The sequence below is a fragment of the Corvus cornix genome, chromosome 4, assembly GCF_000738735.6.
Source record: "Corvus cornix cornix isolate S_Up_H32 chromosome 4, ASM73873v5, whole genome shotgun sequence".
NCBI lineage: Eukaryota > Metazoa > Chordata > Aves > Passeriformes > Corvidae > Corvus > Corvus cornix.
In genome coordinates this window covers 1,100,326-1,128,083 of record NC_046334.1, presented here as the reverse complement: position 1 = coordinate 1,128,083, position 27,758 = coordinate 1,100,326, and the positions used below count along the sequence as shown (strand labels likewise).

Below are 27,758 nucleotides of genomic sequence, written 5' to 3'. Positions count from 1 at the left end.
CACGTAGAAAAACGGGAAGGGCAAAGTATTCATGCACTTTGGAGGAAACCGTGACCCTGACTGGCATTCTGCCCCGTCCCTCTCCCATATTATTTGGAGTATCTCAGCTGTGAACACTGGACACTCTTGTGCAACAATGCACAGCAGTCAGCAGGTGGCACAGGAGGAGTATGGCTGGCAGGAAAAGCGCTTCCTCCCAAACAGAGAGATGCTTACTCTCAGTTGCTGTTAACTTCTTGAAGAGTGGTTGGTTAGTAATGAGGACACCCCAGATCCAGACCTGCTTTCCATTATCAGCCATTAAAATCTGGAAGGCAGCTAAAAGGGACCTCAGGAGTCCACTTGAGGCCTGGTGTCATTCTTCTTTAAGAGCAGTGACCCAGCCTGGACAGAGATGTCACCTCCCAAGGTCTTACCCAGGCTGAGAAGCACAGAGCGCACAGGTTTTCCGTGTATTTTTAAGGACACAGGTTGTGATTCTGAGTTTGCTCTGCTGTTTTTTCCATATTAGAATGCATTTCATCCTTGCTTAGCTGACTCAAAACATCTAAGAGGTCTGATGCCATTCTTTCCCACCTACCCATAGTCAACTGACTTGGAATTCCTTCTTGGGTTTGAGGTAGAGCTTACTGCTTGCCCTGCCACTCTCTTACTGCATTTCCTGTGCTTTCTCTGGACTTCTGTACTGTGACAGTAGTGTCAATGACAACTTTCCCTATATCCCTTTTCCTCCTAGATTTGTTTCCCATGAGCCATTATTTGCCAGCTTTTTCAGTTTATTAGTCACTCTGTGCAAGTCACACTTTCTGTTTTGTTGTTCTTCATTCTCCATTTCCCCAGCTGGTACAGCTGCATTCCAGGTGCCCTTTCATGGTTGGTGCCCGTTGCTTTTTACCTCCTCCCAGGCATAAACCAATGTATAACATATTTGGCTAAATTGTCTCAAGCTCATCTCAGACTTCACTGAAGTTGTGGTACTCAGCAGCTCTTAGAAATTGAACCGTAAATGAGATTTTCCAGCAAAATCCTGCTGACAGCCTCTCTTGGTTGTCTCACGTCCTGGAGACATCATGCTTTGACTTCCATGTGGATTCTTTATGTTGTCAGGCTCATAGGAAAATGCAGAATAAAAGACAGGTGAAGTGTGGTATAATTTCACACTCAGGCCAAACCTTTTTAGAAATTCTGAATATGTGTGTTGATGCCCCCATATTGTAGATGCTGCTTTCCTAAAAGCTGCAAGAAAATGGTATTGTTTTATAAATCACATGATTTAATTCCAAGGGGGGTGGGGGGGAGGGTTGTGTTGTTTTCTGTGTTGCCTGGCTGTTTACCATGTGGGGACCCTTGGGAAAGGATTCTCCCAAATGGTCAGTAAGCTGTGATGGTAGTGCTTATCTTCATGACCTGAAGTTTGATTACAGGTCTGGCATCACAGAGTTGCAGGGAGGTGCCTTCACTGGTGATACATGTTTTTCCTTCCTGAAATAAAAAGCCAGGGATATAAAATAAGGCAGCAGCAGGAATCTCAGGAATCTTTCATGTGCCTTGAAGGGCAGTTTTGCTGCCATCAAATCTGCGCGTCCTGTTCTGACTCTGTTCCCGCAAGTTCCTGTTTCTCGGGTTAAGTGTGTGAGGGGGGATGTCACTAGTCACTTAGTCATGTGCTGCTTGGGCCTGATGACAGGAGAAAGCAGAAAGTCCTTTCCCACACAGTCTTGTCAGAGGGCAGGGTGAGCCCTGAGCCAGCACCCGATGCAGTGGCTCCGTCCTGAGGCCCCAGTCACATGCTAGAACCATGGCGGGGGCACTTTTTTGCTTCCCCAAAGTGTTCCCCTTGGTGCCACGGGACACTGCTGACCTACACAAGGTATTGCAGACTGTGCTGAAGCCTAATGGCTCCCATGCTAGGGCCCAGCTCTGCTTTTGGCCTATATTTAAGATATTAAATACTGAGAATTAAGGCTGGCAGGCACCCAAGTGCAACATGGCACTGGGGCTGGAGCCTGGGATCTGGCAAGGAATGGGGACAGAGGAGCTGGCTTCTGGAAGAAGCATGGACCTAGAAATAGCCAAAGGGTGCTGGGTCGCTTGGCTTTGTTGTCAGGCACCGTTTTCCTTCCCTTTCCCCCTCAGTGTTTTTTCCTCCGTGCCTCTTCTGTGCTGAGCAGACGATACAAACAGTTGAAGGCAGCGTTGCTGTCAGCAGCTGTGAGCAGTTGTCCTGGAGGGAGCCTGGCGTCCTGCCCATCCAAACAGTCCCGGGATCTTGTTTACTGCGCTGGGATAAAACCCTGCCACGCACCGGTGCCGGCACATCGTGGGGCCAAAGCTTTGCCTTCAGCAGGAATTTGGAGCTACGAAGTGCTGCAGAGCCTGGCTCTGCACTGCCCTCGGGGGCTGGGAGATACAGGGAAAACAGATCCTAAGGTAGGAGATTCCGTAGCCCTCCTACCAGGATCAGACCCCTAGGATACTCTTCGTCCTTTAACCGTTTGCACATCATTTCCCTCATCCTTCTACTGACCTGGTTACTTGAGACCACCACCTCTGGCACACTTCCAGGGAAGCTGGTGGGTGGCATGCCCTCAGGCAGTGCTGCCCCACCCGGGATGGGAGCTGAGGGCTGTCCCACACACAGCCTCGTTGTCTGAGCTGGCACAGGAGCTGTTTGTTTCCAGGCTGACGTACAAAGCATTTGTTTTCCAGTGGCTGCCATTGGCCAGCCGGGGCTAAGGATGATTCATTCTGGGCCTGCCAAGTGTGCATTTAAGTGCAGTGGACACTGGCAGTCAGGGAGAGACTTCCAGCACGAGCCTTTTTGGTCTTTCCTCATCTGTGGCAGCGAGTTTGGTGCACTTTAAGGATGGACACCCCAGGTTTTGTGCATGGGAGGGCTCCAGAGAGTTCGGCTGTGCTGCTCTGGAGCCACTGGTGCTGCCTGCTAGAAGATACTTACACTGCAGAATTTTAATTAGAGTTAGTTGATTGCCTGAGTAAATCATAATGTGATGTAGGCTGGCAAGATCATCTAATTGCAGCCTTCAATCCCTATGTTTGCTTCAGGAATGGGGGAAGATTTCAGGCTGTGATATAAGACAGTCTCAGAACAAAGCAGACACTGATTGTAGGTTTGCAGCCTCTCCCAAATGCAGTCAGTGGAGACTGTGAAAATCCCTGTCTCTATCTCTCTGTGCAAGACCTCCACTTTTCCTCAGTGAGATTTGTTGAGAGGTGTGTGCATCTAAGCTTTAATGCAGCAGCAGACATTCTAAGGGGCAGAGTCTGCTCTTGAACTCATTCAGATCAGAAAGCAGTTGAGAATGGGCTACAAAAAGATCAAAATGAGACTCCTCGAGAGTCTCTCCTATGGAGCATCCCTCACCTTTGTATGTCAGAGTGGCATTTATGTGGGACAGCACTCTCAGGTGAGGGAAACATGTGCCATTGGTTTGCTCATTTTAAATGTGCTCTCCCTAGTGCAGTTCACTTAAAACGAGGTATAGGTTGAAACTCAGTCAAAGCCCCAAATGAAGCAAATAAATGGAACAGGTCTCTCTTTGTCCCTTCCCTTCAGGATGGTCTGGGTCAGGGGCTGGAGTGTTCATCCACTGCTCTGGAATTTGGGCCCTGAAGCCCCACTGACAGCTGTAGACTGTAATCCTCCCCTTTTTAGGAGGCATCCACACCATACTATAGGAAAAAAAGTGCATGATCACCATGGATTCTGTTTGAATTAAGAGGTTGTTCATAATGTCTGTCATGTCCAGGGTTAGCAGGAGACTTTTTCAAGGCTGGAGGGTGAAATCTCTGCTCTGCAGTGTCAGATATTGATGGGGAAGTATGTGACTGATAAAACACCTGACCTGCATGACTAACCTGACTCTGTTATCCACATGTGTCAGAAACCTGCCTGCTCCCTATAGGTCTGCCTAGAGTAAAATCAGAGATACATTTCTGTGGTGATTCGGGCTTTGTTGTCTCCTTGTTTGTAAGGCAAGAGTGAACAAAATCCTGGTCTGGTTTTGCATTTCTCCAGACTTTTCTTTGCCAGGTTCTCCTTTGCTCTACTGCTGGGAACAGCATGGGGTCATATCAGCTGTGCTTTTGGTTCTCCTCCCTGGCTGCTTCCACACTTCTGCTTACCCCTTGGCGTGCAGAGGGTGCTCCCAGTAGTTCAGGGCTGTTTGCAGTGCTCAGCAGCAGCAGAACAAGTAAACCTGGTTCATCCTGGAGCTGCCTCAAGGGCTGTATAGAAAACTGAAGGCTTGGAAAACTGTCAGTCTCTGTGGGCAATGCTCAAGAGGATCAGATCAAGCACTTGAAAAGACAGCGTTCTTCCTCTTGCAATCTGCATTGCAGAAGCTAAAACCTGAGTTAAAGCAGTAAAACTGACAGGAGGAGCTTCACTGATGAGATGGGCTTGGCACTGCAAGCCACGCCCTCAGCAAACCTGTGTAAATTACCCAGACGGTGCCACTTGCCAGAGCCTCCTGTCCGTCCCCGTGCATGCCCTGCAGCTTGCTTGCCTTCCTTTCCCAGCAAGGTCTCTGTTTTACAGCCACTGGTGACATTCTCCCTCCCCAGAAGGTATTTCCTGGTTCAGCAGGGAGGGCTGTAGCACTGCTCTGTGCCAGTGCTGGAAAGGAGGTGTTTTGAATGAGGGGTTCAGGTTTGTGTGAGGGGAGAAATCCTGGTGAAAAGGACAGTGAGGAAAAGGTGGCCTGGGGCGACGCTCAGTCCCATGCAGGTAGCACAGCTTGGCACTCCTGAGTCATGAGGCTCGTGCTGCACAGGCAGATGAGTCAGGGGAGCAGCAAACCCCACCAAAAGCAGCTGATGGGTGTGAGTGGCTGCACTTGCTAATTTTGGTATAGCTCAATTTATGAGGAATATGGTTGTGTGTGTGATTCTAAAATGTGCCACATGGCCTCTATCGCAATTACGACATGCATGTGTGTGTGAGTGGCTTACAATCCACGAGGACTGCGGTTATTTAGCTGGGGAGTGTCAAAAACATGAGTCAGGCCCAAATTTCAGAAGGAAAAGCATTTTTGCTGCTAATCTCATAACAGTTAAAAGTATTTGATTTCCTCAGAATCAAAATTAAATGCTATTGTAGGCAAATGTGCCATCTCCTGAGATGTCACTGTCCCAAATCTGGAAGTCAAGCAGTGTTCTAACCCAAGAGCAAAGGCTGCTCTTACAAAAGCACCAACTTTACTCCCAGCCCTCTCCAAGGTCGCTGATGGACCCAGTAGTTGCAGCATAGCTCTGCCCTACGGTGAACTGCGTTCCTGTCAGCAGTTAATTTGCCTCTGTAGGAAGAATAAATTAAAGCTTGAGACAGTGCAATGTGATCACTACCCACTTACAAACCTTTCAGAAATGTCTGAACTCTCAGCTCAAATCAGGATCTTATAATGAGGTTATGATTTTATTAATTAAGCATAGAGCGCTAGAAACCCACAGTGTGTGTGCATTGTCTGGTGACAAGGATGTGTGGGAGCTGTGCAGGGAAAGCAGGAGGGCAAAGCCTCTGGAAACCTTTTCCTTGTGTGTTACTGATGCGCTTGGGTGTTCCCCAAGAGCTGCTCCTCCAAGGCTGGGAGTGTTCTCTGCATGTAAGGCTTGTGCTGCTGTCCTTCTTGGCCCTTGCTGTGGAGCTGCAGCCAGCACAGGCTCTTTGTCAGGACACTGGGGATGGGAAGGACCTGCAGTGTGGCTGGTGTCGAGGCAGACATAACAGCCACACTAGTCATAATCCATGGTCAAGAAAGGTCGAAAGATTTTGTGTTTTCTCTACTGCTATCCTTATACCTCTTCACAGTGGCTGTGGCCTAATTTAAGATTGGCTGCTTAGCAAACAATGCCAAGGCTGTCTAACAAACAGTGACCATTCAGGCAGTAAACAACCAGCTGTACAAGCAAAGGTATCCTTGCTGCATGTTATCCACAAGCTCTTCCTTGTACACTCTCAGTGTCCCATAACAAGAACATCCTCCCCTCGTATCCAGAATATTTTCTCTCATTAATCATCTTCCTGGCCTTCTCTGTGGGTTTTACTAAAGCTGCAGAATTTCACTGTAATATCCTCATGGGTAAATTCTGACTGGTTTCAGGTCTGACTCTGTGAGATTGTCAGTCCAGCTGTCAGTCTCCTCACTGCAGGTTCCCTGTAATGTGTTTAACATTGTGTGGATGAGCTGGGCAGCCAGGTACCACAGATCCATAGAGGGAAGCAGACTGCAAACATGATGCAGCAGCAGGAGACGAGTGACAAGCCTACCCAAATTGTAGATAAGACAGAAACTGGTGGAGTGTCTGTTAAGTACAGCACTTTTCTAGTTACAGCTGCATTTTCAGTGTTGAGATGAAACTACACTTGGTCCTGGAGAGGCTGTTAGACGTCTCTGTCTGCCCCGAGGTCACAGCTCCTGAAGGACACAGTGCAAGGCCTGGATCCAGTCAGACGTGGTGTGAACAGGTCTGTCAGCAGTGGCAGATGACTAAGTAAGGGCAAGCGCGATTCCTATCTTGGGTGTCAAAGTCCAGAGATCCATGAAGTGCTATGGATGCACACAGAGACAAGGAACAATACCCCACCCTCCTGTGTGCTGTTCCAGCCCTCTGTTGTGGGCAGCATTCAACATTGACTGAAGAAATGTCTGATAGTTACTAAACCACAGGAGTAGGATGAAGGATTTCTGGGATCTGTTCTGATTTGGCTGATACTGTGCTGTGTGATTTCCTAATTCCTTCCCTGACAAGCTTTTCCTGCCTTACATAGACCCCAAGGAGCCAAGCATCTGGTGTTGTACAAACTGAAGGAGCCACATCACAGCCTCAGTAAGTCTGGCTTTTTATATTAATTAGAGATATTCCCAGTGCACGGGACAGGACAATTTCACCGTGTCCATGCTTTCCAGAATGTGGGCCTTGTGTGCTTCTTCTCTCAGTAATATCATCATGGTGCTGGAAAGGGAAGATGTGCCTCTGCTTGTTTCAGGGATCCGTAATTATGACACAGGATTGTGCCTTGAGCCAGCAGCGCACTCACTGCATTCCCAGGCTGCACTCAGAGGTGGAGCCACTCCTCACGGGAGTGTTTGCAGGGTATGATGGCTGGGGAGCACTTCCTTGGCTTCCAAAGGTAAAATAATTTGCCAAAATAAAGAAAATAATTCACACCGAGAATCTGGAAAATCTGCATGGAGAAACGGTGTGGTTCTATGCATCACATGGGTAGATTTTTATGGAAAAATAAACCAAAAAGGTGAATTAAGCAAACACAAAATTCTGCAGGAGTCTTTGCTTGATCTATAAATATTTGTGCCAGGGTTCAGCTAAAATATTTTACAGTGGAAGGGAATGTTTATGGTTTCAGAGAGAGAAATCCTGTGGAAGAGTCTTTCTAAGGGGAGGGTTCTATTGCTGTAGTTAAATTAGCCTTCAAAACCAGATTCTAATTATGTATTCTGGTTCTGGTTTTTGGAGAGATGGTGATGAAACAGGGCTAAGAACACCACTCTGGAATGGGAATCTAAAGGAAAGCAAGCTGCCAGAACAATTTTCTTTATCCTTTTTCCTGCCTGGGTGGAACCACAAAAATTCTGCTTTTCCAAACAACTGTGACATGTGACCTCAGAACCTTTCATAAGCAAAAATATCCGAAAGGGCACATAGTAACATAACACTGTTGCTGCAATCACAGTTTCAGGAAGAAGTATTTATAAGGGAAGATGCTTCAGTCCATCTTAGCAGGAAATCCACCTGATGGGCCACTTACCCTCTTGCTCAGGAAAGCATTACTTGGATCAGGCTGCTGCTGGCAAGCTGCCGTCCTCGTGGTTGGGAGAGGGAACTGACTCGTGACTTGGGAAACACTGGTGCTGCTGGCAGCCTGCTGATGGGACGTGGGATGGGAGCCCTGTGTCGCAGGGCTTTCCTTCCTCTTGTGCCATAGGAAGGCCGTGGTGGAAAGGGGTTGGCAGGACATCTGTCGCTGGGAAAGCCCCTGTTGCCGGTGTCTTTCCCTCCTGCTGGCAGTGATTGGGTGGGAAAGTGAAGCAGTATATCCCACTGGCTTTTAAAAGAGCAGGTACATTGATTTGATTTCTTTTTCAGGAGCGGCTTAACTGTGTTAGTGGCAGGTGAATTGCAATGAATTGTGGCAGAATCCGCTCCCTGCGATGCTTAATTCAGTCTAGAGGCGCCTCGCGCTCCCTGCAGGTTTCCCCCCAATCATCTTGCTATGGAATTCCTCCGCTTGTTTTCCAGAACGCCCTTTGGCGCTGCCGACTGCACCGAGCGCGGCGCTCTAGCAGCGCCATCCCCAGCGCGCAGCAGGATTCCGGCTGTGCCAGGCATCCCTGCGGGCAGGAAGCACCCCCTGTTTCCTTTGGGAAGCGCAGTGCCGGCCCCAGTGAGCCGGGACAGCCCCCCCGGAGGAGCCGCGGTCCCTGCGGCGCCGAGGGGCGGCGGGCGGCTCCTCCCGGCGCGGCGGGCGGGGCCCGCAGTGCGCCCGCCCCCGGAGCCCGCCCGGCCCCGGAGCCAAGGCCGGCCCTGCTCGGCGGCAGCAGCAGCAGCAGCAGCCATGAAGTCGCTGTGCCTCGTCACCGTGGGGGTCCTGGCCATGACGCTGCTCATCGCCAGCATCTCCTTGCTGGTCGCGCACGTCTTCCAGACGGTGGTGGATCTGCAGGTGAAGCAGGTAAAAGCATTACCGCCTTCCCGTCCCGGTCCTTGTTTACCGGTTTATTCCCTCTGACAATAGCCGAGGGAGGGAGGGAGGGACGGAGCTGGCTCCCTCCTTGCAGCAGCTGTGGGTGGGTGGGCGGGTAGGCAGGAGCATCCCTGGGCTGTGAACCCCCCCCCGCCGCCCAGCACCACCTGGCTGGGCTGGGGCTCAGAATGGAGCTCAGGCTGCCCTGGTCCCTGGGTAAGAATTGGGTAAGAATTGGGTGCGGATGGGTAAAAATGCGTCCTCTTGAGGCAGCTTTGCTGGCTGTGGGGCAGCAGCTGTAGCGAGGAGCCCTCTCCAGAGCAGCATCAGCTGAGGGGAGCAGTGGACACCTAAAGCACCCCTTCTTTTTGCTGCCTCTGTCCTAAATTGCTTGCAGCTTTCATACTTGTTCTGCTGCTCCATTTACTGCTGCCTCTGGAGCACAGCCAGACGTGCTGTGGGCTGGAACACGTGGTATCTCTCAGTTCCCCAGGCTGGGTGATGGCAGTGAGGCATTTCACCCTGTTGTTCCACACTTGGGGACACCCATCCTGGCATTGCTCTGGGTGCAGAGGCCTGCACTGTTCCTGCTCTGCCTAAGCTTTTGTTTCTCTCCCAGAGTGGCTCTGTGCCTTTATCTAGTGGTCCAGTGAGAAGGGTCAACTTGTTAGTAATTCCTTTGGAATTCCTTTGTAAATGAACAGTTGTTTATCTGTCTATCTGAGGAATATCATCTTAGTTCTTATTCTGACAGAGAAACCAGCAATGCTAACCAGTGAAGGGGATTTGACCAGTGCTGTTGTCTAACTGGTGACCAGATCACCTAACCTGTGATCTCCTAACCTGTTCTTTCCTCTGGGCTGTTGACAGGGAGCATTTTCTACCCTGGAACCTGCGTTGTCTTAACTGAAATCAGATGGGTTTGGCAAGTGCGATTTTAGGTTGGGAGTGAGCCTACAGCAGGTTGTGGCACTTGGAAGTGCAGCTCCATGCCCCTCATCTTGGCTCTCCTTGAGAAGGAGTTTGCCATCCTCTGCATCCCAGAAGTTCTACTTCCAAGTGTGCTGCTCTTCCCGGAGCAGTGGGGTGGAAGCAGTGGTTTGGAGCTGGACTGTCGGGAATTAGGCGTGATCCTCCTTACGCGTATTATCTCCTGGCTGCCTGCTCCTTCCCCACAACAGTGCCTTATGTAAGAGCAAGTTGGTATTCGCTCAGCAGGGCTTTCAGTAATGCAGGATAAAGTTTCCAGAGCTCAGTCTTTTCCTGCCTGCTGCTCTCCAGCTCGTGCTGGCACACATCTGGATTGCAGGGAGTGAGGCATCCGGCTCTCCGCGAGAGCTGCCAAATCCCTGCTGGCCTTCTCTAGGAGCCACGCACCCCCAGACTGGGGAAGTGCAGCTTTCAGCCCCAAAGCAGGGTGCTCCCAGTCACTCTGCTGAGCTGGCTTCTTTCTATATTTTCTTTACCCCACATGAGCTTTCCCTCATTTGTGTGTAGTCTAGAAAGCTGCTGTCTCTTGTGTAACCGTATGTAGCTTAGAGAATCTTGTGCAAATAGACTAATGTTAATTTGCCTTTGAAATGGGGCAAGACCCAAGCCTTTGCAAGGAGTTGCTGTTCCTTTGAGGGCTTTCCAGCCATCCTGAAACGGAGCTGCCTCACAGTGAAGGGCTGCCTTTGCAGTCTCAAGTGCAGCTGGAGTGGAAAGCTGTATTTTGGAGCAGCTGAGGCACCTGTGCCTCCAAACCCAGCACCTGTGAACCGCTGAGGATGGCTCTGCTTTCACAGGGGGTTGTGTGCAGCAGCCTTTCCAGCCAAAGGCAGGATCTGGGATACAGAGAGGGTGTGGGAAGAGTGGGAAATCCAACCTGCTGTCAGACTTCCCATCCCCTTGAAAATCAGTGGGCAGATGTGTTGTGACAAGAACAGTGGCAGCACTTTTCCCAGAAGGCATTCAAATCTCGTCAACTTATTCTTTATTTGCAATTTTATTGTGTTTTTGTGAACTAAACGTGCCATCCCAATCAGATGGCCAAAACCTGTTTGTTACCAGGCCCTAGCACCTGAAACTCCAGAGAGTCATGGGAAAAGACTTATAATGAACAAGGATGAATCTCCCCTAGGAGAAAGGCCTTCCCAGCTGCCAGTGCTTGTGCTCTTTGATGAGTAGATGCTTGCATTTTTATTGCCCTAGGTGTGCAGTTGATAAATATAACCTAATATTTTATTTATATAAATATATATATAACCAATCTTTGAGCTATGCTCCTAATTTCAAACTCCGAGGTCAGTCAGTCCTTTGGCCCAGGTGTTTCCTTCATGCCACATCCCTTATGCTGTTAATTTTAGAAAACACTTCATCTTCAAACCCTTTGAAATTCCACTGGACTTGTAGCCAGCCATCTGTTGGGCTGAGGTGGCTGGTGTGTTTCAGGCCCAAAGGGACAAGGAAGATGTTTTCTCCTTTGATGAATTCATCATTGTCATTTTTTACTGCTGTTGTTTAATGCCAAATACTGGAGCTCTCAGCAGGGTTTAGTATGAAGGCCTAGCTGAAGGATCCATTGGGATGCTCCTTTGGGTCAGGGCATTCCCAAGGTGTGGGAGTAGAGAGGTCTGTTCATGCTGGTCTCAACATTTACCCTATCACCGTAACAAGTTGTGGTTCAACTCAGTCACAGATGAACACATAAAAGTACATCTTGGAATTATAATATTTAGGAGTTCCAGAGGTAAAAAAAAAAAATGAAATTTTCTGTGTAGGTTTCAAAAATGTTCAGTACCATTTCCCACTCCCACCATCACTGCCACTAACAGTTATATTTGGGAGGGAAAGCTCCCTTTTTATTTCCTGTGTGTAAAGCACAGTCAAGGCAAGGAAACAGCAGCAAATGAGAGCGCTGTGAGTTCAGGGCTGGCTGATAAATACAGTCAGCAGGAAGGATGCTTTGGAACACTGGAAGTGAGCGTGGGCTCCACGTGGAAAGTAGAAGCACTGATATCACTGTAATATCATGTGATAGACTGAAATATCCCTGGTAACATTTGGTGAAAATCACAAGAAAAGAGCTTACTATGTTTCATTATTTGACAGTTTTTGGGAGTCTCTCTGAATCCAGCTCAGAAGTTTGTGAATCTGGGTTTGCTGTCACTGTACAGAGCTATAAGTAGACACTTAATTTCTGTGGGAGATCCACATTGTGGCATGCAGATCCAAGAAATAGATGTGGAATGAGTATGACCAGGGAATGGGTCTCCTTGGCATACATCATAAGAGAACTGGACCAAGAGCATCTGGCTGCGTAGGAAATTGTGCATATGAGGTGTTGGTAGTTCCAGAGAAATGCTCCAAACTCCTCAAGCATGTCTGAAACACATTAATTTTTGAGCTGTGCACGGAATACATGGGTTTTAATCCTATGGGGAAAGCAGGCTGCAAGTGCAAAGTGCCACCAGCTGGGCTGGCTCTCACTGCCACTCAGCATTACTCCTGCCGTGCCAAGCTCCTGCCAGTAAGTTTCTCTCTGAAACAGCCTTCTCTTTATCTCATCCTTCAAAATTAAAGTCCACATGGAGAGAAAACAGCTCCTTAAGAGGGAAGGCCAAGAATGAGTCCTGAGGCAACTGTGGCTGATAAGACCCCATAAACATCCACCACGAGCTGGCAGCTGTCCAGCCTGCCCTGATTCTGAGCTTCCACTCACAATATTTGACTTGTTTGCTCAGAAGAATAAAAAGAATGAGTGTGTATGAGACCCATTTGATTGCAAATCATTCCCCTCCTCCGTTTCTTCCACCCACAGGTGATGTGGTTTTTAAAGACAGAGTTTTCTTTGTGTTTATTCCTGAAAATTCACTCTGCCAGCCAGATTTCTCTTTGTGACCACTGAAGCAGTTCCAGTGTTAGAACTACATGAAAAGCCTTGACTTTGGCAGTGGGGATGCTTTATAGGTGGAGTGAATTTTACCTGAAACAGGATAGCAATAAAGTGAGAGATTGAGACCTCTGTTATGGAGCTCTGTGTGACAGCTGTGCTTGTGACTTTCCATATAACATGTATATACTGATAAGGGGTATCACTGAGGTAAGGGAATTAGTGTTTCATTTCTCAAGTGCTTCTGCTATAAAAGAATGATTTATAGCTTGATTACAAAATAGACTGACAGACCATTGTGCTGACACTGCTGTAGGAAAGAAGTTAAAGACAGAGGGCAAACAATCTTTCCCCTATTCCAAGACCTTGGAAAGGCACAGACCCTAGAGCGCCTACCTGAAAGAAATTTGTCACTCACAGTTTTTCTCACAGACCGCTGAAAAACAAAGTCCAATTGCTTTGGAGGCAGAATCTCACAGCTGTGTTAGAATCTGACATTCTTGGGCAAAGAAACCATCAAGGCCAGGACTCTCTTGGCCTCCCACTGTTGAGTTACACTTTTATCTGTAACGTTGGCACGTTTTGTGGTGTCTTGCACCAGGTGGAGGTTTTTACTGGTGCAGGAAAAGAGACAGGATTGCTGAGTAATAGCTGATCAGTCTCCATTCTGAAAAATGTCAGGCACCATTGTCTGTGGGGAGAAGAGGAACTACAAACCAACCAACTTTACCCCTGGGCTGTAGTCAGGAGAGCAGGTGCCTATGCTGGTTGATATTGAGTGAGCTGTTTCAAAGTAAAGTAGATCTAGAATTGTGGTCTTGAGTCTTACTGCCTGTGCTTGTTCCCAAGGCATGGAAGTCCTCTCTTTCCTGTCAGTATCATGCAGCATCATAGCATCAGCAGCTGATCTGCCTTTCTCTTGTTTCAGGGAACAGTACTGAAGAATGGCACGGAAACCTTTGAGGCCTGGGAGGACCCTCCCCCCCCAGTCTACATGCAGTTCTACTTTTTTAATGTGACAAATCCTTTGGAAGTGCTCCAAGGAGCTACTCCTCTCGTAGAGGAAATAGGACCATACACCTACAGGTACGACCCTTTCAGTTGTTCCACACTTCACAAAAGCTGTGCTGTGTGAGGAAGCCAAAATGTGGGATCCAGAACATTTGGGATCCCGTTCTAGGAGAAAATCTAGGTGCTAATGTGTGAGGGCAGGTTTATCCAGGGGAGCACGGTCACAGCCCACACAGACAGTACTGACACTTGCAACTGGTTTCAGACGAAGGCAGCGACTTCTGTCAGATTTTGGGCAAAGCTGTGGTGGTGTGCTGCTGTTCTTCAGCTGCTGAACACAGCGATGCTGTTGCATCCTGGCCTGTTGTCTTGTGAGTTGGGTGATGTTTGGGAGGCTGGGGAGAGGAATGTTGCACAAAAGTGTGACTCATGCACACTCAGGAATTGATTCCTAGCTGGAGTTGCACAATCCACATGGGTAGAATGTGGCCAGAAAAACACAGTGGTACTAAAAGGGTCTTCCTGAGCCAACCCTCACTGAAAAACCTGCTTAGATTTTAGACCTCTCATTTTTACTGATGGATTTACTAAGGCCACGCGCAGCATTAGATATTGTCCAGCCCCTAGAGCTATCTTGTGTGGCATGGAGAGATTTTTAAAGTCACCTTACAAACGAGTTTTCCTTTAGAGCTGTGTTCTGCTCAGCTGCCTGCAGCCCTGTAAACCAGGAGCAGGCCTGTGGCAGGAAGGGTTGTAGTCTTGGGAGTTCTGGCATTATGAGGAATTCTATCACCATGGCAAAAAGGTGGATTCCTCAGTGGCAGCCTCACTTGTGGTCACAGGCTCATCCAGGCTGGGCAGTGGCTCAGTGCCAGAAGGAGTTGTCTTTACCTAAGCTTCAGAATGATCAGAATCTGTTAGTATTTGAAAAAAATGCTGGAATGAAAGCAAGAGCCTTTGTGGGAGCCTTGATTTTTTGCATTATCTCTTGCCTCTCAGTTTCCTTCCTCCCACACCTCAGCTTTGCTTCTCCTTCTGCCAACAATCCCTTCCCCTGTCTCCTCTGCATTCTAATCCTCTGTCTGTTTAGCCCTGGCAAACTCCATGTAGTACTTTGGTAAAATCCCTGCTATTACATGAGCCGGTAGAGCTGGAGAAAAGATACACAAGCTCTCAAGTTCCCAGGCTTTCCTTCAGGTGTGTGTGGTGTAACGCTGGTCATTAGTCAGCAATGTGTTCAGTCAGTTCTGTGTCAGGAAGGTAAATAGGATCAGCTCCAGGGTTTGCAGAGCTGCAGGGAACCACACAGGCTGGTATTCAGTCCTCTTTGCCAGCTTCTTCTTTTCCCTTTCCTTAGCTCCGAGTCTCTCCTGGGTGTCACACGTAGCCTGGTTTGGGAAGCTGCACCTTGTCCATGAAGGAGCTCAGCAGGGTGGATGGGCCTGGGTTGGTCCCTGCCCCAGGGGAGGCCCAGCCTGAGCTGCTGGTTTGCTGGGAGAGAGCCTTTCCCTGCATCCCACGCCACAGGCTGGCTGCAGGTGGGTCCCCGACGCCGGCCCTCCCTGCAGTGTTCTTGGTGGTGACAGGGAGGGAAGGAAGGAGGCTGCACATTCCAGTTGTTTCTGGCTTGTTTGCTTAGCCTGATTCTGGCATGTCTGGACAGGATTCCCCTGTGCTCTGCTCTGTCTGATAGAGGAAGGAGGAAAAGTTAGGAAGTGGAGAGCTCTCTTCCAGCAGGTTCCGTAAGCCTTGCCTGGCTGTGCCTGCAGCAGGCTGTCAGCACTGGGTGGGGAGCAGGGGAGGCTGTGGGAGCACAGGGAGCAGGAAGGGATGTTCCAGCCTTACTGCACGCTCCAGCCAGGGAAGAAACGTCCAGTTGGTTTCACAGGCCCTGTGTAGCAAAGCATTGAAGACTCATTTGGCTTTAGCATGTGAGAGAACATCTGAAATGCCTTCACATGAAGTGCATGGCTCTGTGCTTTTATAAAACAGCGTGTCTGGGGAAAGGCTGGGAGTGAACTGGGCTGGAAAAGCAGAGGAAAAAAATCCAGTCACTGACAGGGAGGAGGTGGGAGGGCTCAAGAGAGTCTCTTCCTGCAGCTCAGAATTTTCACCAGCATACATTGTAAAGCACTCGAGGCAGATTCTGTACCAAAACCATGTTGGTTTTAAATCCTGGAAGTTGAACTGGCGGCATGTAAAGTAAGTAATTACAAAGTGCAAGCTGCTTATCTGCCCAAGCCTGCTGACTCCCAAAGAACACTGGAATATTGTCTGGTCTTGCACGCATTTACAGCTTTTTAACTCTAACATCGTAGAGCCTCCTACTCGTATCCCTCATCAGGGAGTATTATTTTCCTCTGCAGAGCTGGAGAGGTGTCTCAGGTTACTCCTGGTCTATTTTAGGAAGGCATTTCACAGCTGTCCATTTCCATCCCCTCAGTTCCAGCCCTGGGGTATAAAATAGATTGCTGTCCAAGAGGCCCTTGGCAAGTCAAGCTAGAAGTGTTGTCAGACCAAAATGTTCCTGGGTGGCAGGGATGCCGGGGAGCGGTAGAGACACTTTTGGGTAAGGAAGATGGGAAGTGGCTGGTTTCTAATAACAGTAGTTTCACAGGCCTTTCCAGTTTGCTGTAGATTTGAAAGCTGAACCAGCGTAATGCAGCCTGTTGTGTGAAGCTGCACTGATGGATCCAGGGCAGCCAGGACAGAATCTCAATCTGAACTGAATGCAGGACATCAGGGTACAACATCTGGCAGAACGATTCTCCCTCACGTCATGTGACTTGAAATTTGCCCAGGCAAATGTCAAAGTCAGCAGCCTTCTGAGTAACTGCAGGCTGAGGAAGTAGGGAGAATTTCACCTCATGTGTGGGCCAGGGGGTGAGCAGCCCGCCTGCCGTTTCCCTTTTGGGCTTTGCTGGAGACACGTGTATGTCAGCCTCTTCTGCACAACTGCATAAGCCTGGTTTGTAAAGTGCTGGTGGTAATGAAAATTGAGTAGTGCTCTCCTTGCATGTGTTTCAGGGTAATTAAGATCTGACTTTCTCGTCGGGCCAGCAGGTAGCATTTGATGTTGCTTGCCAATTGGACTGGTTTGTCAGCAATCCTGAGTTTTATCCTGCTGTCTGAGTGCTTAGACAGGAACAGCAGCAACCTCCCAGGCCATGGGTAGTGAACAGCAAAATTTCAGTTGAATTTCTGTCATGCCCAGGATTCCCGCTTGAGAAGTAAAGGAGGAGAACTAAAATGAGGCTTGTTCTGTGGTCATGTCACATGTAGGCCCCAGTGCCGAGTGCTCTGTAGCCAGCAGAAGGATTCTGGTGGGTTCTTAGGTCAGTGAGAGACACGCAGCCTGCATCTTTCTGGGGGTGGATTTTGCCTGCAGCAGAGGCAAAGGTTTCATTTTCAAGGACTTCAAGGGCAGTCTCATATATGGTGGCTCTAAATCCTTCTGAGCTGTCTGAAATTGTTGTCCTTCCTTTGAGGTTTTTAAAGACGAGGCAAAATTATGAAGTGCAATTAACACGTGGGGTGGCATTTTTGGAAAGGCCCCATGAGGTCTGACTCAGCTCACACTGACACAGTGGGGAGTTCGTGTCAGTGAGGGAATCAACTTCGAAAGAACTGAAAATCTCACCCTTTATGTGCTTTAAGCAGTAGAACAGCCGTAAGTTAATTGCAGTTAATGCTGTGTGTACTCAGTTTAACTTGATTAGAGAACAAACTCTTGTCTTTCAGGGAATACAGGCCAAGAGTGCACATCCAGTTTTTGGACAATGGAACCAAAGTGTCTGCTCTAAACCCAAAGACTTACGTATTTGAACCTCAGAAGTCAGTGGGAGACCCTGAAGTGGACCTGATCAGGACAGTAAATATTCCTGCAGTGGTGAGTTCTCTTTCATTCCTGCTTGGAATTCATCTTGACACACTTCAGCATGAGTAGCATGTTGCTTCATCCTGACTCCCCCTTTATAGTAGATAAATGTGATGGAAGAATGAGAGAGGCAGCTCGTGTCCTGGGCAGATGCTGGTCTCAGTTTGGGGCTTCACTGTTGTGGGGGTTTTGTTTTGTTCCTCCCTCTCCTCACACCTCTGCAGTGTTAGTGCCTTCCTCTGGTGCTAAGAGATCACACACTCTACAGGGATGAGGAGAAATCAGGCTTGCTGAGCTTCCAAGAGTCCATGAAACCAGGGAATTATTGATGTCAAATACCTAGGAGGAACTCTGGCTTCTGCGTGAAGAAGTTAGGAGTGCTTGGGGTTATTTTGTCAAAATTGGAGAAGCTGCCTCCAAGTCTGCTTCTCAAACTGGAAAGAAACTACAGCAGAGCAGTTGCAGATGGAGCTGAATGAAAAGGACCTCTCAGAGTAGAATTAAAGTTAGAAATGCACCCCCGGACTGTGCTAGGTGAAAGAGAGTCTCGTTGTGGTGATCACAGGCAGATAGCACGAGAAGAAGCAGATCCAAAGGTGTCACAGCTTCCAGAGGAAGTCAGGCTGTACTCCAGCACAGGGAGTGTGAGTCAGCCTTTACTCTCCATCCTGGTTTAATTTCAATTGCAGGGTACATTCATTTCAGCTTTTTCCCCAGCGTTTCCAAAAATGCCTGATTTTATGAATGAGTACAGAAATGCCCTGTATATAGCAGTAGATAGGACTCAGCTTCCTGAAAGTTGCAGACAATACAGACACTGTATTTCCAGTTCCTCCCAGGCATCTCGTGGTGGTAAGGATTATCTCTCCTTCAGATTTTTGGCTGTGATGTACTGTAACAGGCAGTATGAGAAGAACCACAGGTTGGTTAGCCCAAAGAAATGCCCTTCTTTTGTTATGACCTCTTTAAATTCATGCTGTAAACCCACTTGTCAGCTAGAAAGGAAATAAACGTCATTGCAGTTTGCATCTTGGGGAAATGAATGTGTGTGTGTGTGTGGTGCAAAGTGTCTGTGTGTGGATGCAGCTGATCATTTATTCCCCGTGAAATCTGACCATCGCTCCCTCATTGCAATGCCCTGGCAGACTGCCATGGAGTGGACCAGGTCGACCCCTCTGCAGTTTGCCACGGAGGTGCTGCTGCTTCTGTACCAGGAGTCCCTGTTCACGGTCCGCAGCGTCCATGAGCTGCTGTGGGGCTACAAGGACAGGCTGCTCTCCACCATCCACGTGCTGCATCCCGAGATCGACCCTGTCTTCGGGCTCTTCAACAAGGTAACTGGGTGGCCACGCCTGCTGGTGCTTTCCCTGGGGAATGATGGCACTGCTGCGGGGTGTGGGCTGTGAGAGGGGTGTGCCTGGACTGAGCCAGGAGGTAGGGATAGCAAAGGCGTGCTCCCTCTTCAGTTTGCCTGCATCTAGGCACTGGATGGGAGGTATGGATAAGCTTTCCAAGGACAACCCCCTCCACTATTTTGGGTGTTTGCTTGAATAACATGGGCTTTGTGGGGCCACTTGTGAAAACTGTTAGAAAAACGCCCTGATTTCCTTAGTAATTGACTGAAATTGGATGTTATTTCTGTGCTGCAGCCATTCCTGGCTTCCACAGTGTTTCTGGTCATTTTGGGCTGTGGGGAATCCTTGCTTCTTGGAGATGTCTGCAGTGCTGAGGTTATTTCTGTGGGATTATTTTCTTCCTGAGGGCTCTTTATTCAGGGGCAGCTCTCAAAGGGAGAAAAGGCTCATGTGGAGTTGTATTTCCTGCAGTTGGGAGGTGTAAGGCTCTTGCTTGGTCACTTCCACCTCGTTCCTGTACAAGGTGGAGATGAACTGCACAGATCTCGGGGGCAGTCCGTCATTCCTGGGGTGGATTTGGAGTAGTGACAACTTCAACTCCACCCCATTGCAGTGCCTTTGCCAGGTGCTACAGAATGAGTGGAGCCACTGAAAACTGTATCTGTTTGCAGATGAACGGAACTGATGATGGAGAATATGTTTTCCTGAGTGGGGAAACGAGCTACCTGAACTTCTCCAGGATTGTGGAGTGGAAAGGAAAAGAGTAAGTTTTTCAGAGGACTATTGCCTCTGTCAGAATCTGCCCCTTGCTTGCCTGGTGCCTGTTTAAAGAGACTGTAGGTGCAGTTTAAACCCATTTCAAACCCTTTTCCTGTTAGCAGAGCTGAGGCAAGAGGAATCAGCACTGTACAGGTCTGATTCCCATTTGCTTAGGCCGGGAGCTGGCATTGCCTGACTGCTGCTTGGAGATCTTTTAGCCCTTGCTCTCTTTGTTTCCCTTTGTTCAGGTCCTTGAGCTGGTGGACAACAGAGACATGTAACATGATCAATGGCACAGATGGGACATCCTTTCACCCGCTGATCAACAAAGATGAGAGCATCTACATCTTTTCTTCTGATTTCTGCAGGTAAGGAGAGGACAGTGTTGCTCAGACTTTAAAGCAGAGCATTTATGTGCATTCCTCTTGAGCTGTCACGTTAGGCTGGTGGTTCTCCTCCTGTGATTTCATTTAACAGTAGCAGTGTCCTGCATTCATTCGTGGTGGGAAGGATGAGTTACAGAAAAAAAACCTCCCAGTCTGCAGCAAGTTAAGGATGTGTTATTTCAAAATGAAGATTTGTGAGGGAAAAATCTGGAAGGAAACCAGAAGGACAGACTGCACTGCAAGGCTAGTAAGGAGGGGAACTGAAGGATTTATATGAACTTTCCTTAAGCTTATTGCCTCCAAAGTCTTCCTCTGTGCTGTGCTTTTTTAGAGAACCCAGGTTGCCCTCTTCAGAGATTCATGACTTTACATGATACTGTCTGAAATGTACCGAGAAAATCTTGGTGTTTCCTTCCTTACCTAACGCCTTGTCTCCCCTCTTGCTGATTTCCCGGTGTGTGGAGAAGAAAACCAATCTGAAATTATTTAAATCAATACAGATGGGTGTTAGGCGAAATTCAGGACGTGCCAGATTGCTCTGTCTTCCACAACCATGTTCCTTTCCTGGTCCCTCTCAGCAGAGGTACCAGCACTTACACAACATGCAATAGTGCTATGGGGACCGTCTGTTTTGTGCAGCAGCAGGATGATGAGATGTGTGTCTGCTGATCAGAGCCTATTAAATTCCATACAGAAGGTGTTGGGAATGCAAACCGGGGCCGACACACAGGCATCAGCAGGGAGACGCGTGCAGCTGGCCCCGGTGTGTGCTGCAGCCTGACACACCTGGCTCTGCTTCCCTGCAGGTCCCTGTTCCTGGTGTACGACAGCTCCGGAGCCGTGGCCGGGGTGCCCACGTTCCGCTTCGTGCCCTCCTCCATGGTGTTTGCCAACACCTCGGTGAACCCCGCCAACGCCGGCTTCTGCGTGCCCGCCGGGAACTGCCCCGGCACCGGCGTGCTCAACGTCAGCGTCTGCAAGCAGGGTACAGCCGAGCTGCAGGGCCGTGAGGGGCTTGTCCCAGAAACACTGGGGGTTTGTGGCTCCACAAGGGGCCCTTCCCTTCTCTGTAAACGGCTCAGAGCTGTGAGGTCCTCAAAGGCTTCCCTGAATCCTGCTCGGCCTTTTTTTAGGTGGTGACTTGGTGCTTTTGCATTCCAGGTGCTCCAATATTTCTCTCAGCTCCACATTTTTACCAGGCAGATCCAAAGTTTATAGAAGACATAGAGGGCATGCATCCCAGAAAAGAATACCATGAGACATTTCTGGACATCAATCCTGTAAGTGCAGCCTTTTTTCAAGGGTTCTGTAGGTGAATGGATCCAAGCACGTGGGTTTAGGTCACCTCCTTGGATGGTGTGTACTGGCGTAGTCCCATTGACCTCAGGCAATCTGTACTAGTTCCACGATGCTGGATGGAGTGGGAGATCCCTTTGGGTCAGCTGTCCTGTCCCTGTCCCCTCCCAGTTTCCCACACACCCCACCCACTCACTGGCAGGGCAGTGTGAGAAACAGAAAGGGCCTGGAGGCTGTGCAAGCACTGCTCAGCAATCACTGGAACATCCCTGTGTTACCCACGCTGTTTTCATCACAGTTCCAAAACACAGCCTCATACCAGCTGCTGTGGAGAAAATTAATTCTCTCCCAGCTAAAACCAGTACAGCAGTAATGTCTACACCCCCACATATAAATGTGGGTCGAGGGAAGGAGCACAATCACGAGCTGCCTGGTTTACAGAAACAGTGCTGTGACTCATTGGGCTGTTATGCGCAGCTAAAGCGGGAGGAAATTCCACAGCTCCTCTCCTAAGATCCAGTGCAGATCCTGCTGTGTGGTGTGTACCAGGTTCTTCCTGCATTCTCACAGTTCTCATTCTTTCACTTTTACTTGTTGAGATTGACATGATGACATGTTTCCTTCCTTTCTCCACAAATAGCAGCTGCTAAAGCACTGGGACTGTTAAACAAGTTAGGATGTTGGTTAGCTTGGCAGGCTAATGCCCCTTCGCTTGCTTTAGCCGGATTATTAACAGGTGTTGGTTCAGTAAGGCACACTACACTGCAAAATAGAGCTGCTGTTGATTTTTTTGTTGCTAGCACATGAACATGGATGTGAGGATTTTGATAGAGTGTCTTGTATGAATTTGTCTGATCGTTCAAAATCCATTCATGCCCACATTAAGGAATTACAAACAAACTTGTCAAAATTGCATGAAGAATCAGAATCTGATTGGCTCAATAGTTTGTTTGGCAATTGGCAAATTGCAAGATAGATCAAAAATCTGCTTAAAATCAGATGCCTGATCCTATTGGTTATTTTTTGCATCCTGCTCATGGTGCCGTGTTTATTGTCTTTTATGCAAAAGGCTCTACAAAAGTCAATAAACGCGGTCTTTGTAATACAAAAACAAAAGGGGGGACCTGAGGAGACTGACAGCTGGACTGACAATCTCACAGAGTCAGACCTGAAACCAGTCAGAATTTACCCGTGAGGATATTACAGTGAAATTCTGCAGCTGTAGTAAAACCCACAGAGAAGGCCAAGAAAATAATCAGTGAGAGAAGATGTTCTGGGTACAAGGGGAGGATGTTCTTGTTATGGGACACTGAGAGTGTACAAGGAAGAGCTTGTGGATAACATGCAGCAAGGATACCTTTGCTTGTACAGCTGGTTGTTTACTGCCTGAATGGTCACTGTTTGTTAGACAGCCTTGGCATTGTTTGCTAAGCAGCCAATCTTAAATTAGGCCACAGCCACTGTGAAGAGGTATAAGGATAGCAGTAGAGAAAACACAAAATCTTTCGACCTTTCTCAACCATGGATTATGACTAGTGTGGCTGTTATGTCCACCTCAACTACAGCCACATTGACTTGGTTTTTTGACACTTTATTCCTTTATCTCCTTTAATCCCCAGCTGACGGGGCTCGTCCTGCGGGCAGCCAAGCGGATGCAGGTCAACGTTCACGTCCGAAAATTACCTGAATTTTTGTGAGTGTTCTCTGCTGCCGGGTGGGCGTTTCAGATCTCAGCTGATACTCAGAATGAATTTTTCTGCAGTGTTCGGATAGAATATGGGTTGGAGAGAGGAAGTGTGAGAGAGAAGTCCAATCCAATCTCAGTTTGAAGGGGCAGTATCCTCTCCTCTCAATCAGACTCTCCAGTTCCACCTGCAGAGTAAAGAATGCTGTATGGTAGCTACTCCTCCTGCTCAGCTGCAGGGCTGATGTTTGTTTATTGGCACAGCTTGGCTGTAATAACTAAAATAGAAGTATTTTATCTGCCCAGTTCCCCTTGGGAGAGCCAGTGATGTTCCTTCAGGCTTGTTTCCCAGTGCCCAGGAGCCGTCACAGTAACACAGCTGCTGCCTGAGCTGGGATTCCACATGTGCCAAATGTTGGGGGATTTTTGCTCCTGTGCCTGTGTTGCTTGGACAGTAGTTCTGTGTTTTACAAATAGGAGTAACCTTCCACATTAGCTTAGCTCAATTCCTGCTGCCTGGCACAAATCTGTCACTCAGTAACGAATGAGCCCCAGATGGATCCCTGTCTTTCAGTGCCCACCAAGTCCCAAAATATGCCCTGCTCCCAAACCAGAATTTATCCATCCTGGAGATGGAGATTGTCCTACTCCAGCAGGGAGGTGAAAATCCACAGCAAAAAGGAACAGCCCAGGGGTTTTTTAGGGACACTTTCCTTGTTCATTGTTGTTGTATAATCTGTCTTCAGAACCCTCAGGTTGAAAATTTCCAAACCCATAATTTTTTATTATTGCTTTTTTTTCCACGCAGTGAAACAGGCAACATCCGAACGCTGATTTTCCCAGTGATGTATATAAATGAGGTAAACGGTTTTGTTATGTCTTTCCAGCACTGTGGCATGTTAATGCTTGTAAAAATACCCTCTGAGCTAGCCAGAAAACAAAATGCTGATTTTCTTGTTGTTTTGTACAGTGATAGACAGGAAGCTGTTGCTGTTCCTTAACTGACACCCTTCTGCTGCTTGTTGTAGGGTTAAGTTCAGCCCGGCCAAACACTCTTAAGTCAGACATTCCTTTTAAACTCAAAGGAGTTGGCCATGAGGAAAAGGGCTGCTCAGACAGAGGCAGGACTTCAGAAGATCACACCTTTCTTTGAGTCATCTGTTGTCAATATTCCTGTGCTGTAGTTGGATCACTGAATTAATTGGATGCAGGGGGGACTAGTTTTGATGACATAACACTGTTTTTCCAGGCTTGTATTAGTCCATTCCTAAACCAAAAGTTAAAAATCCCTGTTTTCCTTTGAAATACAGACTAGGTGATCCTTCTGGCCCCTGGAAGAATTTTTAGGGGGAAAGTATGCCAGGAGGCAATGAAGCAGTGATTGAGAGTTGCGGGAGTGTTGTTTCCCTGCCCTTCACAAAAGTGATCTTCTAGAAAGCACAGAAATAAATAAACCTTTTTTTTTCCCCCCCTTCATCTCTCTCTGCTCCAGAGTGTTCTGATTGATGAAGCATCTGCCAGCAAACTCAGGCATGTCCTGCTAGAAGCCAGTGTTGTGACTGGGATCCCCTTTGTGATCATGGCTCTGGGGATAGTTTTTGGGATTGTTTTCATTGTGCTGGTGTGCAGGTCCCGGGGGATAAGTGAAGAGGTAAGCAGCACTCAGATTTGACTTTGCTTGCTGTACATCCGCCTGCATTTGATTTTTCTTGTGGTTAATTTTACCATTTGGTGTCTTTCTGCACGTGTTTTTATTTTGTTTTTGTTGGAAATGACCTTTCTAGGGAGGGGAAGTTTTAATAGACTCAGAATAAACGCGCCAAAGCAAAGGAGCGGAGTTAATCTGAGAAGCCTGGTAAGGCAGGTCCTGTCTCTGTGCCCAATTCCCTTGCCAACAGTAGTGAAATAAATCAGCCTGTCTAGAGGACCCTGAAGGATAAGATGCAAAAGCTCCACCATATTTGAGGACAGATTTAGTTGGTGTCAGTGTTCTCAGCAGAACTGCGTTGTGGCAGTGGATTATTTTCCAGAATCAGAATGCAAATTTGTGGCCAAAGAACAGATGAATTGCACAGACAGCAGCAGCAGAAACTGTTCTCCAGTATTCTTTATTTACAAGGCAGCTTGTAAATCTGTTTATGAGAAGTTCTGTCCCACATGACACGCTGGCATAAAGGTGCTTGTCAGGGTGAAAGCTGACGCCAACCTTTCACCATAAAAGGGTTCAGATGACACCAAGCGTGGAGCCTTTGGCTAGAGGAATAGCCTGGGTTCTCTAGGAGGCTGTTTTCTCCTCATAGTTGCTGTGGGCTTACTGTGGTCTCACGTGTTTGATGTTCCCTAAATGCTGTCTTACAACTTCCCTCCGTGCCTGGGGGACCCCTCTGGATCAGTGGGTCCCACTGCCTCCCATCCCCATGTACTTCAGGGTCCTATGTAGGACAGACTGGTTCCCTTCCCCTTCCTCTCCCCCTTCTCCTCCCCCTCCCCATTCCCCTTTCCCTTCCCCTCCCTGTCCCATCCCGTCCCTGTTAGCAGCAGCTCAGCCAGGATGTCAATCTGTCCCACTGCCCAAGGCCTGACCCAGAAGTTCCTGCCCCACCCTACATGCACAGCTTCACACTAGCTCTCTTGGATGTGCTGGAACACTCTACAGGGGTCAGAGTGACAAAGGGACACCTGCATTCCATGCTTTTCCGACTTTGCTTTTGTTGCTTTTCCTGCAAACAGAGGTAATCCAGCAGTGTACAGCTCTTCTTGTGATCCTTGGGTGGTTCAGGCCTTCCCTCCTGTGTCAGGTGCTACAGCAGGTCCCTGCCCAAGCTGCCACCCACCCTCTGGTGCTTTCTTAGTGCAGCCCTGGCTCTCTTAGAGGGAATTCTCCTTAGAAGTAGGAGCTTTTCCCTTCCCTGCTTGGAGTGTGGGCAGCCCGGCTTCCCGTGGTGGAAGGTCTCTCACGGCCACTTTAACTTGCTGTGGTTTTGTTCTTCCAGAGCACTGAAGAGGAGAGGTCCCCACTCATCAGGACGTCTTAGTAGATTTTCTTTACCCTGTGAGCTTGGAGAATAAACCATTAGAGCTGACCTAACACCAGCTGTCCCCTGTGGAGGCACGGTTGTGTCCAGCGTGACTTTTTGTGGGACAGAGGTGGAAGAGACTCTGCACTGTCAGCCAGGGAGGAGACTTTTTTCTCGCCAGCTACGTTACAACTTTAAAACTCCGTTTTAAAACTGCTCCAGATCCTGCTTTTCTCAGCCTTGCCCTCTGTTTGTACCTGCGCTGGCAGCCACAGAGGATCAGAACCACTGGATGGGCGACCACAAGCCGGCCTGATTCCCTACAGGAGCGGCGCAGGTGGTGTTTGCAAGCGGCCTTGGCAATGTGGACGGCGTTCTGGGAATACAGCAGGCTCCTGGAGGGCCCTGGGACAGGGACAGATTGGCTGTGGGCCGGGTGGTGTCCTGTCTGTAACGTGTCCTTACTGCGGTGTGCACCGAGTGTTTGTTATTCATGTCCCTGCTCCTGTCACAGCACATGTACAACTAATCCAGCCCAGAGCGGAGCTTTGCGCAGCGTCTGTAGCTCCAGTGCAACCGAGCCAGCGGCTGGAAGTGCTTTTCCATGCAAACCACCTAACTGTTCCCACTCTGCTCGTTAGCCAGGCTTTTCTCCTTCAGGTGTGGGGTTTGTTCTGCAGCTTCAGGCACCGCAGCTCAGCGCTGTTCTTGGGGTGGAGGGGACAAAGCTGGTGGGTGTTGTTGTGGGGGTTTGGTGGGAATGCAGACTTGGCATGTTTGGGATGAGAGTACCCCTCCGTGTTATGGACAGGGTCCTGAGAACTCCTGACACTTTTTTTACTTGTGAAACAAAAACTTGTGTTAAAAGTCACAAAGGTTTCCCCCCCTCCCCGATTAAAAGAATATTCTCATCGAGGAATGTTTCCATAGGTAGTGAAATACGTTCTTAAAATGTGTCATTGTCTTCTAAAGAGGGGCACTGGCATTTGCTTTGTTTGGGCTTGGTTTCGGGTCTTTTTCTTGGCTGGTGCTCCGGTTTCTTCCCTGTGAGGGTGGTGAGGCCCTGGAATGGATTCCCAGAGAAGCTCTGGCTGCGCCTGGATCCCTAGAAGTGTCCAAGGCCAGGTTGAACGGGACTGGGAGCAATCTGGGACAGTGGAAGGTGTCCCTGCCCAGGGCAGGGAGCGGAGCAAGATGGGCTTTAAGGTGCCTTCCAAACCTAACCCTCCAGGGATTCTATGATGGCACTGTCATCCCTTCTCCCTCTTACCCCAAGTGTTGTTTTCTGGGAATAACCCTGGGAAAACATTTTGGGGACTGGCTTTGCTCTGCTTTTCCTCAGGTGTTGCTGCTTTTCACAGCATCCTGGGATCCTTTGGGTGCAGGTAACCCAGGAATGTGTCCGGGGCTGTTCGGAATGTCTCCAGAGAGACTCCACGACCTCCCTGAGCAGCTGTTCCAGCGCTCGGCCACCCCCATGGAAAGAAGCTTTTCCTCATGGATGTGGGGTGTCTGTGGGAGTCGTCCCTGGGAAGAAGCTGTGTGATCTCCCCTCCTGGCTGCCCGCCAGGTCCTACAGCGGGAACTGTGGTCCCCGTGCTGGGGAATCCAGGGAATGCCGCCAGGGCATGCAGGGATGGGGAAACCCCATGCTGGGGTGAGCCCACGCTCAGGCTGAGCTCTCAGCGACCTGGAGCTGAGACTATTTCCCCCCACGCGAGCCTTTTTTATCCCTGTTTAGCGCATAGCAGGACATTTCCCTCGCCCCGGATAA

At 48.8% G+C, this 27,758-nt stretch overlaps 2 protein-coding genes across 3 annotated transcripts in view; both read left to right on the top strand.

Moving 5' to 3' along the window:
- The window catches only part of CCDC158 (coiled-coil domain containing 158), a 34,900-nt gene extending 26,426 nt beyond the window's left edge, over positions 1-8,474 (top strand). Inside the window, 1 exon segment of the mRNA XM_039550456.1 lies at positions 6,791-8,474. The gene's annotated coding sequence lies outside the window, so the exon portion shown is untranslated.
- Positions 8,475-8,544: 70 nt separating this feature from the next.
- Positions 8,545-26,909, top strand: SCARB2 (scavenger receptor class B member 2). 2 transcript variants are annotated; one of them, XM_039551185.1, is made up of 13 exons: positions 8,545-8,713; positions 13,528-13,685; positions 17,352-17,499; positions 18,633-18,821; positions 19,514-19,605; positions 19,850-19,969; positions 20,794-20,972; positions 21,149-21,267; positions 22,903-22,976; positions 23,776-23,827; positions 24,460-24,618; positions 24,752-24,822; positions 25,961-26,909. In XM_039551185.1, exons 1-12 carry the CDS (start codon positions 8,597-8,599, stop codon positions 24,779-24,781), a joined length of 1,437 nt encoding a protein of 478 aa, XP_039407119.1. In that variant the 5' UTR covers positions 8,545-8,596; the 3' UTR covers positions 24,782-24,822; positions 25,961-26,909. The 2 variants fall into 2 exon arrangements, with proteins under 2 accessions (XP_039407119.1, XP_039407118.1); XM_039551184.1 differs by lacking the exon at positions 24,752-24,822.
- Positions 26,910-27,758: the final 849 nt, after the last annotated feature.